This window comes from Heterodontus francisci, chromosome 3 (assembly GCF_036365525.1).
Source record: "Heterodontus francisci isolate sHetFra1 chromosome 3, sHetFra1.hap1, whole genome shotgun sequence".
In the NCBI taxonomy this organism is placed as follows: Eukaryota; Metazoa; Chordata; class Chondrichthyes; order Heterodontiformes; family Heterodontidae; genus Heterodontus; species Heterodontus francisci.
The window spans coordinates 70,591,016-70,604,542 of record NC_090373.1 but is presented as its reverse complement, the minus strand read 5'-3'; the positions used below and the strand labels follow the sequence as shown (position 1 = coordinate 70,604,542).

At 40.7% G+C, this 13,527-nt stretch overlaps 1 protein-coding gene across 1 annotated transcript in view; it reads right to left on the bottom strand.

Annotated features, from left to right (window-relative positions):
- Nucleotides 1-7,041: 7,041 nt before the first annotated feature.
- atad2b (ATPase family AAA domain containing 2B) overlaps nt 7,042-13,527 on the bottom strand; it is a 162,825-nt gene continuing 156,339 nt past the window's right edge. Inside the window, exons 26-28 of the mRNA XM_068023118.1 lie at nt 13,400-13,527; nt 12,372-12,500; nt 7,042-8,996 (exon numbers count right to left, since the gene is read on the bottom strand). Of these exons, the coding sequence (XP_067879219.1) occupies nt 8,955-8,996; nt 12,372-12,500; nt 13,400-13,527 (299 nt within the window). The 3' untranslated portion in view covers nt 7,042-8,954. The remainder of the gene's footprint in view (nt 8,997-12,371; nt 12,501-13,399) is intronic.

Genomic DNA, 13,527 nt, shown 5'->3' with positions numbered 1-13,527 from the left:
GAATACACCTTCAAATGCCATATCCTATCAACTACACCACTAGCCTCATACACTGCCCCATTCATCACAGCAACTTCACTCATTGTCCAACAATCCTGGTCAACCTTGATGTGTACCTTACATTGTCTCACCTCGCTCTCACACCCTTAGCACACTCATTTCACAGCTTGCACACATCACCACTTATTCAACTGTAGCAGGCACAGCACCCAAACACATTGCACCATATTCACTGACACACTTCCCTCTCTATTGTGGCACATAATAGGTGGCAGCAGCAGTTAAGTGGAAGGGGGTCAGGCATGGCTGCATGTGCTGACCCCCATGGAGGAGATGGTGCTGGAAATAATTGGAGCAGCCATCACTGAGGCAGTGACCAGCGGCCTGGCTGAAATCACCGAGGCAGATGGTATGTTCCTGCCTACTCTACCTGCTCGCATCCCACTTCCACCCTCATTCTGCAAACTGTTACAATGTACAATCTGCAGATGGTGTAAACATATATCTCTTGCTACCCTCACCACAACCCTGCCCTTGTGCTTTTATGCTTTCAGATACCCAAGAACTGGCCAGTCAGTGGTGCAGGAGGCCAAAGGCTTAGAGGGAGAACAAGCTGAGGAGGAAAAAACACACCACTCGATTTAACATTCTCAGCCATCAGCTCAGTTATTGGCACTGTGTGAACTTGAGGGTAGCATAGAGGCAGAATCTGCACGTGGCGAGTTAGTGGGCACTAGCAGGCTATATCCATGCCAGGGGAAAGGATCGCATGAATGCCAGCTCCCCAGAGGGTGAGGTCACACAGAGGTTCTGTTGCACATGACTCAGATGAGGACTTCGATTGTTAATTTTAAATCTAAGATTGATAGATTTTTGTTAACCAAAGATATTAAACAAAGAACAAAGAAAATTACAGCACAGGAATAGGCCCTTCGGCCCTCCAAGCCTGCGCCGATCCAGATCCTCAACCTAAACATGTCGCCTATTTTCTAAGGGTCTGTATCTCTTTGCTTCCTGCCCATTCATGTATCTGTCTAGATACATCTTAAAAGACGCTATCGTGTTCGCATCTACCACCTCCGCTGGCAACGCGTTCCAGGCACCCACCACCCTCTGCGTAAAGAACTTTCCACGCATATCCCCCCTAAACTTTTCCCCTCTCACTTTGAACTCTTGACCCCTAGTAATTGAATCCCCCACTCTGGGAAAAAGCTTCTTGCTATCCACCCTGTCTATACCTCTCATGATTTTGTACACCTCAATCAGGTCCCCCCTCAACCTCCGTCTTTCTAATGAAAATAATACTAATCTACTCAACCTCTCTTCATAGCTAGCGCCCTCCATACCAGGCAACATCCTGGTGAACCTCCTCTGCACCCTCTCCAAAGCATCCACATCCTTCTGGTAATGTGGCGACCAGAACTGCACGCAGTATTCCAAATGTGGCCGAACCAAAGTCCTATACAACTGTAACATGACCCGCCAACTCTTGTACTCAATACCCCGTCCAATGAAGGAAAGCATGCCGTATGCCTTCTTGACCACTCTATTGACCTGCGTTGCCACCTTCAGGGAACAATGGACCTGAACACCCAAATCTCTCTGCACATCAATTTTCCCCAGAACTTTTCCATTTCCTGTATAGTTCACAATTAAGGATTATGAGGCAAAGGCAGACATATAAAGTAAGTCACAGATCAGCCATGATCTCATTGAATGGTGGATCAGGCTTGAGTGGCTGTATGGCCTACTTGTGCTGCTATTTATATTTTTAAATCTGGATACAATGAGGAGTTCACTGTGCTCCATACCCAAATATGTTGGTTCCGTACTGGCTTAAACCAGTTTTCAAGGGGCTAGAGTCAGTCAGTATAAAAGTGAGCCATCTTACAGTGCTGACTTTGTTTGCACTGGAGTGCTGACTTGGATTGCATTAGAGTGCTATAGTGGAAGTTTGGTAACTGAGGATGTTCGGTAAGGAGGGAGCAAGGAGCTCCTTTATTTCCTACCTGTCCTCAGAGTGAGGGGAGCCGAGAGTTTCCAAAGAGCACAGCTGACTGGGAGAAGACTCGGAGGACGGAGTTCCGGACCTGTAAGTATAAAAAAAAACTTACCTCTGGTAAAAAAAAAACCTGAAAGTGGCGTCACAGGAAAGCTGTGACCTGATTGGCTGGTAGGGAATTGTTTTTTTTGACTGAATTTGAAAATAAAAGATTGATAAAAATTGATTAAAACCCTAATTAACTAACTAATAAATAGAGTAACTAAACCAGAGGGAGGAGGTTGCTGTATTTACTTAGCATTTAATATTTATAGTAGGAATCTAGCACGAGGGACCATATAGTTAATTCTAACAATTTAGTAAGGATTTAATAAGTATTTATTTATTTTAAATTAATTTATTAATTAGTGCTAGAAATGTCAGTTAGAGGGGTGAAGTGCTTCACCTGTGAGATGTGGGAGGTCCGTGACGCTTCCAGCGTTCCGGACGACTACATCTGCAGGAAGTGTACCCAGTTGCAGCTCCTCACAGACCGCATGGATCGGTTGGAGCGGCAACTGGATGCACTTAGGAGCATGCAGGTGGCAGAAAGTGTCATAGACAGGAGTTTTAGAGAAGTGGTTACACCCAAGGTGCAGGCAGATAGATGGGTGACCGCAAGAAGGGGCAGGCAGTCAGTGCAGGAATCCCCTGTGGCTTTCCCCCTCTCGAACAAGTATACCGTTTTGGATACTATTGGCGGGGGATGGCCTATCAGGGGAAAACAGCAGCAGCCAGAGCAGTGGCACCACGGCTGGCACTGTTGTTCAGCAGGGAGGGACAAAGCGCAGAAGAGCAATAGTTATAGGGAACTCTATAGTCAGGGGCACAGATAGGCGTTTCTGTGGACGTGAAAGAGACTCCAGGATGGTATGTTGCCTCCCTGGTGCCAGGGTCAAGGATGTCTGAACGGACAGGGGGCATTCTGAAGGGGGAGGGTGAACAGCCAGAGGTTGTGGTACACATCGGTACCAATGACATAGGCAGGAAGAGTGACGAGGTCCTGCAGGGGGAGTTTAGGGAGTTAGGTAGAAAGTTAAAAGACGGGACCTCTAGGGTTGTAATCTCCGGATTACTCCCTGTGCCACGTGCCAGTGAGGCTAGAAACAGGAGGATAGTGCAGCTAAACACGTGGCTGAACAGCTGGTGTAGAAGGGAGGGTTTCAGATATCTGGACCATTGGGATCTCTTCAGGGACAGATGGGACCTGTACAAGGATGGGTTGCATCTAAACTGGAGGGGCACAAATATCCTGGCTGCGAGGTTTTCTAGAGTCACTCGTGCGGGTTTAAACTAGTGTGGCAGGGGGTTGGGAACCAGAGCAGTAGGACAGCAAGAGAAATAAATGAGGGGGAACTAGTAAACACGGCCAGTAAGACTGAGAGGAAGAGCAGGCAGGGAGATGTTGCAGAGCACAGCGGGACTGGTGGTCTGAAGTGAATTTGTTTCAATGCGAGAAGTATAACAGGTAAGGCAGATGAACTTAGAGCTTTGATTAGTACTTGGAACTATGATGTTGTTGCTATTACAGAGACTTGGTTGAGGGAAGGACAGGATTGGCAGCTAAATGTTCCAGGATTTAGAGGCTTCAGGCAGGATAGAGGGGGATGGTGGGGGTATTGCATTACTTGTTAAGGAGAATATCACAGCTGTACTGTGGGAGGACACCTCGGAGGGGTCGTGCAGCGAGGCAATATGGGTGGAGCTCAGGAATAGGAAGGGTGCAGTCACGATATTGGGGGTTTACTACAGGCCTCCCAACAGCCAGTGGGAGGTAGAGGAGCAGATATGTAGATGGATTTTGGAAAGATGTAAAGGTAACAGGGTTGTAGTGGTGGGTGATTTTAACTTCCCCTATATTGACTGGGACTCACTTAGTGCTAGGGGCTTGGATGGGGCAAAATTTGTAAGGAGCATCTAGGAGGGCTTCTTGAAACAATATGTAGATAGTCCAACTAGGGATGGGGCTGTACTGGACCTGGTATTGGGGAATGAGCCCGGCCAGGTGGTCGAAGTTTCAGTAAGGGAGCATTTCGGGAGTAGTGACCATAATTCCATAAGTTTTAAGGTATTTGTGGATAAGGATAAGAGTAGTCCTCTGGTGAAGGTGCTAAATTGGGGTAAGGCAAATTATAACAATATTAGGCAGGAACTGAAGAATTGAGATTGGGGGCGGCTGTTTGAGGGTAAATCAATATCTGACATGTGGGAGTTTTTCAAACATCAGTTGATTAGAATCCAGAACCAGCATGTTCCTGTGAGGAAGAAGGATAAGTTTGGTAAGTTTCGGGAACCTTGGATAACGAGGGATATTGTGAGCCTAGTCAAAAAGGAAAAGGAAGCGTTCGTAAGGGCTGGAAGGCTAGGAACAGACGAATCCCTTGAGGAATATAAAGACAGTGGGAAGTAACTTAAGCAAGGAGTCAGGAGGGCTAAAAGGGGTCATGAAAAGTCATTGGCAAACAAGATTAAGGAAAATCCCAAGGCTTTTTATACATATATAAAGAGCAAGAGGGTAACTAGGGAAAGGGTTGGCCCACTCAAGGACAGAGAAGGGAATCTACGCGTGGAGCCAGAGGAAATGGGCGAGGTACTAAATGAGTACTTTGCATCAGTATTTACCAAAGAGAAGGACTTGGTGGATGATGAGCCGAGGGAAGGGAGTGTAGATAGTCTCAGTCATCTCATTATCAAAAAGGAGGAGGTGTTGGGTGTCTTGCAAAGCATTAAGGTTGATGAGTCCCCAGGGCCTGATGGGATCTACCCCAGAATACTGAGGGAGGCAAGCGAAGAAATTGCTGGGGCCTTGACAGAAATCTTTGCATCCTCATTGGCTACAGGTGAGGTCTCAGAGGACTGGAGAATAGCCAATGTTGTTCCTTTGTTTAAGAAGGGTAGCAAGGATAATCCAGGAAATTATAGGCCGGTGAGCCTTATGTCACTGGTCGGGGAATTATTAGAGAGGATTCTTCGGGACAGGATTTACTCCCATTTGGAAACAAACAAACTTATTAGCGAGAGGCAGCATGGTTTTGTGAAGGGGAGGTCGTGTCTCACTAATTTGATTGAGTTTTTTGAGGAAGTGACAATGATGATTGATGAAGGAAGGGCAGTGGATGTTATCTATATGGACTTCAGTAAAGCCTTTGACAAGGTCCCTCATGGCAGACTGGTACAAAAGGTGAAGTCACACGGGATCAGAGGTGAGCTGGCAAGATGGATACAGAACTGGCGCAGTCATAGAAGACAGAGGATAGCTGTGGAAGGGTGCTTTTCTGAATGGAGGGATGTGACTAGTGGTGTTCCACAGGGATCAGCGCTGGGACCTTTGCTGTTTGTAGCATATATAAATGATTTGGAGGAAAATGTAGCTGGTCTGATTGGTAAGTTTGCGGACGACACAAAGGTTGGAGGAGTTGCGGATAATGATGAGGATTGTCAGAGGATACAGCAGGATATAGATCTGTTGGAGGCTTGGGCAGAGAAATGGCAGATGGAGTTTTAGCTGGACAAATGTGAGGTAATGCATTTTGGAAGGTCTAATGCAGGTGGGAAGTATACAGTAAATGGCAGAACCCTTAGGAGTATTGACAGGCAGAGAGATCTGGGCGTACAGGTCCACAGGTCACTGAAAGTGGCAACGCAGGTGGATAAGGTAGTCAAGAAGGCATACGGCATACTTGCCTTCATCGGTCGGGGCATAGAGTATAAAAATTGGCAAGTCATGCTGCAGCTATACAGAACTTTAGTTAGGCCACACTTAGAATATTGCGTGCAATTCTGGTCGCCACACTACCAGAAGGACGTGGAGGCTTTGGAGAGGGTACAGAAGAGGTTTACCAGGATGTTGCCTGGTCTGGAGGGCATTAGCTCTGAGGAGAGGTTGGATAAACTCGGATTGTTTTCACTGGAACGACGGAGGTGGAGGGGTGACATGATAGAGGTTTACAAAGTTATGAGCGGCATGGACAGAGTGGATAGTCAGAAGCTTTTCCCCAGGGTGGAAGAGTCAGTTACTAGGGGACATAGGTTTAAGGTGAGAGGGGCAAAGTTTAGAGGGGATGTGCGAGGCAAGCTCTTTACACAGAGGGTGGTGAGTGCCTGGAACTTGCTGCCGGGGAAGGTGGTGGAAGCAAGTACGATAATGACATTTAAGAGGCATCTTGACAAATACATGAATAGGATGGGAATAGGGGATACGGTCCCCGGAAGTGCAGAAGGTTTTAGTTTAGGCAGGCATCAAGATCGGCGCAGGCTTGGAGGGCCGAATGGCCTGTTCCTGTGCTGTACTGTTCTTTGTAAACAAACTACAAATTGCAAACTTTCCCTATAGTAATAATGCATATGAAAATTATGTTGTTTTATTTTGTAGGTTCAATCAATTGATGCCAAGCTACTGTAGGAATAGTTAAACTTAAACCTTTAGTGCTGTGCCAATACTCTTTATGTGACACTGAATTTATCACCTTAAATTGCTCATAGCAGTAGTGACAGACATGTGGTCACCAATAATTTCCCTCAGTATTGTATAGTTCAAAATACTCTCTCCAAAATGAACTCACATTTGGAAGGGCAACATTTATAATTGTAATTCTGGTGCTCTTCCACAATTCACGAGGACACTGGAAATTTCATCTGTCCACCATTAGAGTTTGATATCAAAACTCATTCCTTTATTTGAAAGGTGAGTTGCAAACCAGTAGGAGGACACAAACACAAAGCTGTTTTTTTTTTTAAAATAAGGTATTAAGAACTGCAGAACTATTCCTATAGATAAACAGGAAAAGTTAATTCCAGTGAGTAGTTCTGCAGTATTAACTAAGAATTGTATTTTTGATGGTGCACAGATACGAAGTTAATTAATCTGTAGCTGGTTAAAAGTAATCTGTTAAATGACTATCAACACTGACTCAAACAACTAAAGCTGAGGACATCTACAGATTGTAAATCTCTTTTACATTAAATGATTTAAATACAGTCACAATATTCTTATTTCTCACCTTTATTCAAGTATTTCACAGCAGTTGGCTTACAAATTACAGTAAAAGTATTCCAAATTCCAAAGTTTAAAAACAAAACATTTAAATAACTTATTATCTCTCACTATTGTGAGATTCAAAAAATGGAAAGTCATTTTAATACAATGCTCAATAACTATAGAATTCAATATTATATCATAGTTAATGTTGCAAAGCTAAGCATTCAAACAAAAATGGACACACCTTTATATATGAAACCAAAACAAGACACCAATGACTAGGAAAATAAATGTACAAATACAACAGCCAATGCTGCTTTTCAAAGGAATTCAAGCTTATATTATGATGAAATCCATGTTCATCTACATGACCTGGCATTCCCATATTCAGTAGAGGTGGGATTATGAAACACATGACATAAACAAACATGAAAGATGAGAAACATCTTCTGCTGAAAGGAATCTTAGATAGAACATGTTGGCATGGGGGAAAATCAGGTAAGGGAGGAGATTTAAAAGATTATTAAATTTGGTAAACACATGTAAAAACATTTGTAAATTTTGTTTGATGCTACCAATGCTGCTACTGGCACAGGACGTTAAATTGCAAATGGAATAGAGAACAAAGAATTCATTTCAAAAACAGTAAGGATGCAGCAGTTCCTGAGACCTATTTAACCCTTTTTAATCAGAAACTTGCTACAAAATTCAGCTATATTTTTCAACAAATGTACAGTTGTAATAACAATTTCCCAAATTTGCTCCATAAAAAATGCTGTTAGTTTAGTGTAGTTTAGATTGTAAAATACCCTCTTGCAGTTATACTTCTTCAATAAATAGGTAAGGAAAACATCACTGTGAAAATGGGTGTCAATGAAATTCATGTGAGTTCCTATTAGTTTTATTAAATTTCTATAAACTTTTATTTCTCTACATTTTAAATAGATCGTCCCAAGCAGTCATTTTACTGAAATTTATTCAAGTTGGGAGTTCAAGATTCAAATGGGAATTCTGAAGAGCACTTTGGATTACTGCAGTTTCTTGAAGCCAAAAAAGTTGTATAAGGAGCTGCAAAAATGTCTTATAATCAAGTACCTTAGCTTTAGAAAGTAAACTGTAGTATGCACACACTACTTACAGTATTCAGTAAACACTGATGGTAACTGGTAAACTGTGTGACTGAAAAAGCTGAGGTAGCTCAACAATATAGCTGCAGTAGTCCAAGATCACTGTTCTTTTGCAAGCGAGTATGTTTTGCATATTTTGTTATAATGCACCTTACATTTTGAAAAATCTGTAGTGGATGTTTTGGATAGTGGGTTTTGTAACACTGGACCTGCAATTGTGTGTTAATCCTCACATTCTGTGCTTATAAAGGAAAGAAAACAAAACACCAGCTTTAATTCAGGACTAAAGCCTACACTATGACAGCAGTCGGTGGCTTTAAAATCACTCTCAAAATTGCATCCAGTTACTCCAGCTATTTATCGTGACGCAAGCATTGACAGGGTTTAATCCACTACAAAATGAACATTCAAAACTCTAAAATCCATCAATATAAAAGCGAATCTTAAGCTAAATGCCATCAAAAATTAATAAAATAGCCTGAATCATTCTATCCAGTTTCTTAAATTATATGTTTTGCTCCATTGCATTCAATGATGGCAAGTTAATGTTGGGGAGGAAAACCAATGAGAACCACCTTTATATTTTATAGCACCAGACTGTGCGACAGTGATGGCAAGTGGTTTTGAATATGTAATCTCAATTATGTCCAGTTTGGTTCTGTAGGCTGGTCTGTTCCAGGTACCTGAGACAATAGCACCAATTCACTAAAAGAGAGATTAAGACCAAGGCTCTGAATGTTGCTGAATGGCTCAGAAGGCTGCTTCCCTGCAAGCAGTTTGTGTGATGAACCTGCTCCTCTTCTTAGGTTCACAGGAATGTATGAAAGGTCTTTAATAGATTCTCCATTTCCTAAATCAATCAAAATCATAAAAGGCATCAATAAGCAGATTTCAAACTGCACCACAGCTATGCTAGAACACTGTTTAATATGGCAGTGAAGAGATTTGCAAATCTCGCCAGATTAAACAGTGAAGTAAACGGTGAAGTGAGCCATAAATAATGAAGGACAAGAGCATTCTTTTCAATGAAAACCGTTTTCCCTGTTTAACTTTTTAAAAATGGTAACTCTTATAAATTCCCCTATCATTCTAGCGGCAGAAAACAGATAAAAAAATTAAAAATTAACTGCTTAGAGAAAAATAGACATGTAGTCAGTTTCATGAAATAGTAAACTTGAGGAATAATTAGTTTCAAACACAATCTGGAACACGGAACATCTATAAAAGTTTAAATGGTATCAAAGACACTTTAAAGTCACACAGAAGATCAAGGTTTAAGCTATGGAAAGCTTCATGGATTAGCAGGCTGGAGAAGATGTTTGGGTAGAGCTGGCACCAGAATTAAATTGTGGGTAATTATTCTTAGAACCAAAGACTTTTAATAAAATAAAAGCAAAATAATGCAGATCCTGGAAATCTGAAATAAAACCATTAAGTCCTGGAAATACTCAGCAGGTCTGGCAGCATTTGTGGAGAGAAACAGAGTTAACGTTTCAGGTCTGTGAACGTCACAGGTCCTGAAAGGTCACAGACCTGAAGCATTAACTCTTTCTCTCTCTACACTTGTTGCCAGACCTGCTGAGTATTTCCAGTATTTTCTGTATTTAACCGCAAACATTTTTTTTTAAAAAAAGGGTCTTTACATTACTCACATTGGCTACTCTATTACTTACAGCTTCATAAATTACTGACTAGAATGTGACCAATTGTCCCAACTTGCAGTAATGAACACGATACTTTCAATGGCAATGATTGATGCTGAATTCTATAATAACTAATTGCACAACTTAGTAGTGAAGTCCATTTTCTTAACTAATTGATTGATTAAATAATTGAAAATACTATCCAGGTAAGCAGTATTTTAAGATAATCCATATTCATATCCTTAATACAGTGCACTTTCATATACAACAGCATGATCATACTGACCACTGACTGCTTCAATTATGAATGCAACTTTATTCTGACTGAACAGAAGTGTATTTTATAGGATAGGATAGTTCCAGTGTTGACTTTAAGGTGAATTTACACTACACCTGTCGTGTTAATGCAAAGTGATGTTGCTTCACACCAACAGTTTGAATTCAGGGTCAGGGCCTGTACCTGCACATTAGCTCATTCTATTTTATCATCTGTAAACGCATGATTTTACTTCTGTACGTTAGGACCAAATGATTCCACTTTAAAAGTTCCCATTTATGACTAATTTGTTTCCAGTTTTTCAGGTAACTATCTTGGGTCATTCTTCACCGAATATTCTGCAACTCCACATCTTGGACATTTACTATATGTGTGAAACCTTCAAGAGTTTTCTACAAATCTAAGTAAATATCAATTCCATTGCTCTCATACCTCCCATAACCATCAAAGCACCATCTTTTTCTAAACAGCTGGCTGTCCTTTGCTGTTTACCTCTGGACATAAATTAAAATGACTATTACCAGAAATTTCTGGACAAATACCATACACAAGGTGATCATCATATCCAATTTAGTTTCTCAAAACATGCAACACATGACATTTCCTGATACTTATAATTGTGAAAAATATATCAATCGTCTACAATTACAGGGCAAGAATTTGTAGCATTTAATACTTAGTTATCATTTTCTCTAAAACTTAGGCATTTTATTTTCTTAAAGGTTAGTTGAAGTTGCACACATTATGTGATTAGTTTGTCATCACAAGACTTCAAGATTCAGCGTAAGGGTGAGTTGAGAACACTGCATTATAACACACTGAAAATAATGATATTCCTCGACTATCAGTCACCAAAACAATTGCATTTATTTTAAATTACACACTTTGGAATATGTTCCAATGCAACAATATATATCTGGACCAGGATGAGGTTAATACACTGATCCAGGTACACTCTTGCACCCTTTTAATGAGTCACTGCCTTGTAACGCATGCCAGATTTTGTATCATCTGTTCTGAACTGGCAGCTCATTTAATTTTTTTTTATTTCCTCTGATCAAATTTCCCTGTTTTTTCAACCACCTGTCCATAACTAGATTTGTGAGTGAATTTCTTTCCCTCCCTTAAACACTAATAATAAATGAATGCTTCAACAAAACGGATTTTAAAGTTAAAACAAAGAAGTAGGGTTTATTAACACACTCAAACTCGGGAAAGGGGCTTAACTTTGCCACGCACGCTTACAAACATTCAGGGAAAGGTTAAAAAATATTTTAAAAAGGAAGGACATTTACTAATATAAACTTATCTCAACTACTAGCTAATATGGATTTCATCTAAACTAGTGTCTATGAATATCAAAAAAAAGTCCAAAGATTGGAGATCACTGATGAAAAATGCCGAAAAGAGGAGGAGCTGTTGGAGATATCGCTTCTCTTGCAAATTTCTTTGTCTTTGCACTCTCAAAGGTAATAATAGAGGCCACTAAATCGCTGAAGACACCTTTTTTGGTCGGAGAGGAAATGGGTAGAAATCAGACCTTTTCTGCTGTTATGGCAGCTTGTCTTCGTGTTGGTTTGTTTCTTGCTGGATTTTTCAAAGTGTGGCTTCTCTTTAATTTTTCTTGTTGAGAAGGCCTTAGAGAGAGAAAAGTCAATGCAGCTTGAAGACAGGCTATAGCTTCTTGCAGGGAAATTGTGTCTCTGGCACACAGCAGCTGTATAATGGAGAACAGGCTGTACTCACAAACGGTTACAGTTTCGAGGCCACACAGGTTGGATTGGGATCTCCTGGGTCCTAAAGCTAGACTCTTCTCAAGTGGCTGTTCCACTTGACCTTTCTCCTCCATTTTTGGCAATCAGAACGCAGAGGTACAAACTTAAAACATGCTGTATAAAATGGGGATTGACATTAATACTCAAATGCACAACATAATTCACAAGGGGGTTCGCATCCATTCATGACTCATCCTTATGTTGAGCCCAAACCAGAATAAGGTTCTATTGTTTACACAGGCTCTTATCTACCAAATAAAAGCAGCACCACTTGTAATGTTATCAGATTTTTTTTTTACATGAAAGTCACTTTTATGTTTAAAAAATAGAAAAACAAGCACCTTATTGCAGAAACTAAAGAAGCAATGTTACACCATTCACAAGCTAACTGCAATATCCGAGATGTCTGAAGTAAACATACAAAACATATCGTGTAATTATTAATCTTCAAGACATAATACTTCTGTTGGCCCAACTGTAAACAGCTCTGACAGAGTAATCATCCTGTTGAATTTAAACCTACTGCTTACCTCAAGTAGACGGGATTTGTCATATTCCTTGCGATGACGATAGATGCATTGACTAAGCAAGGAGTAAAGCTTTTCGAGTTGATCAACCATGAAGTTATTGCTCGTCTTAGTGGCGAACTGGAGAATATGCTACAAAACAAGATGCAAGTTATCTTGTTAGGCTATCCTGACTTCCTGCAAACCACAGATGACTTCAGCACAGGAGTTATGAACCTCTACAGTATTAGATCATCAATGGTTACACCTTTTGACTTCAAAACCTTTGATAGATATTCATCATATCCTTTTTAAAGGAATATTTCAAACTTCTGACAAAATTTAAATTTCAAAATATGCAGATAAGAAAGCATTTAGGAAGGTAAATGGTATGTTAGCGTTTGTTGCAAAGGTACTGGAGTATAAAAGTAAAGAAGTCTTAATACAATTATATAGGACATTGGTGAGGCTACACCTGGAGTACTATGTGCAATTTTGGTCTTCTTACCTAAGGAAGGACATATTTGCCCTTGAGGGAGTGCAAAGGTTCATGAGTAATAGAGAGCGATAGATTTTTGGGTACTAAAAGAATTAAAGGATATAGGAATAGTGCAGGAAGCTGGAGTTAAGGTAGGCGATCAGCCATGATTTAGTTGAATGGTAGAGCAGGCTTGAAGGGACAAATAGCCTAAAGCAGCTCCTATTTCTTTTGTTCTTACACATCCCTTTTAACAGCAAACAAATATCTAGATAGTTTGCTATGTGGAAAGGGGAAGGAAGCATGCAAAAGGGAAAAATACAGACAAACATGGCAGATGACTAGTATAAATATATACACATTAAAAAATATCGTGGTGGACACGTATTATTTCTGTGGTTCTACAATTTGATACTGGGCTGCCTCCATAATACAAGCAGAATAAAAACATTGATTAATATTCCCTCTTCTATTGTGATAAGAATTCATCAAGCACGAACAAACATAAGTCCTAGAATATTTTTGCAAACTGACTCCAACAGAGATTTTCAGATATCAATCAACTGCCACTTACCTTTAGTCGTGCATAATCCACAATTATTGGGGGAATGGGTTCTGAAGAATCTTCAGAGACCTGCTCCATGTGCACAACTGTCTTCTGTTCTACATGTACTGGATGATCTGGTTTCATCCTGCCCAAAA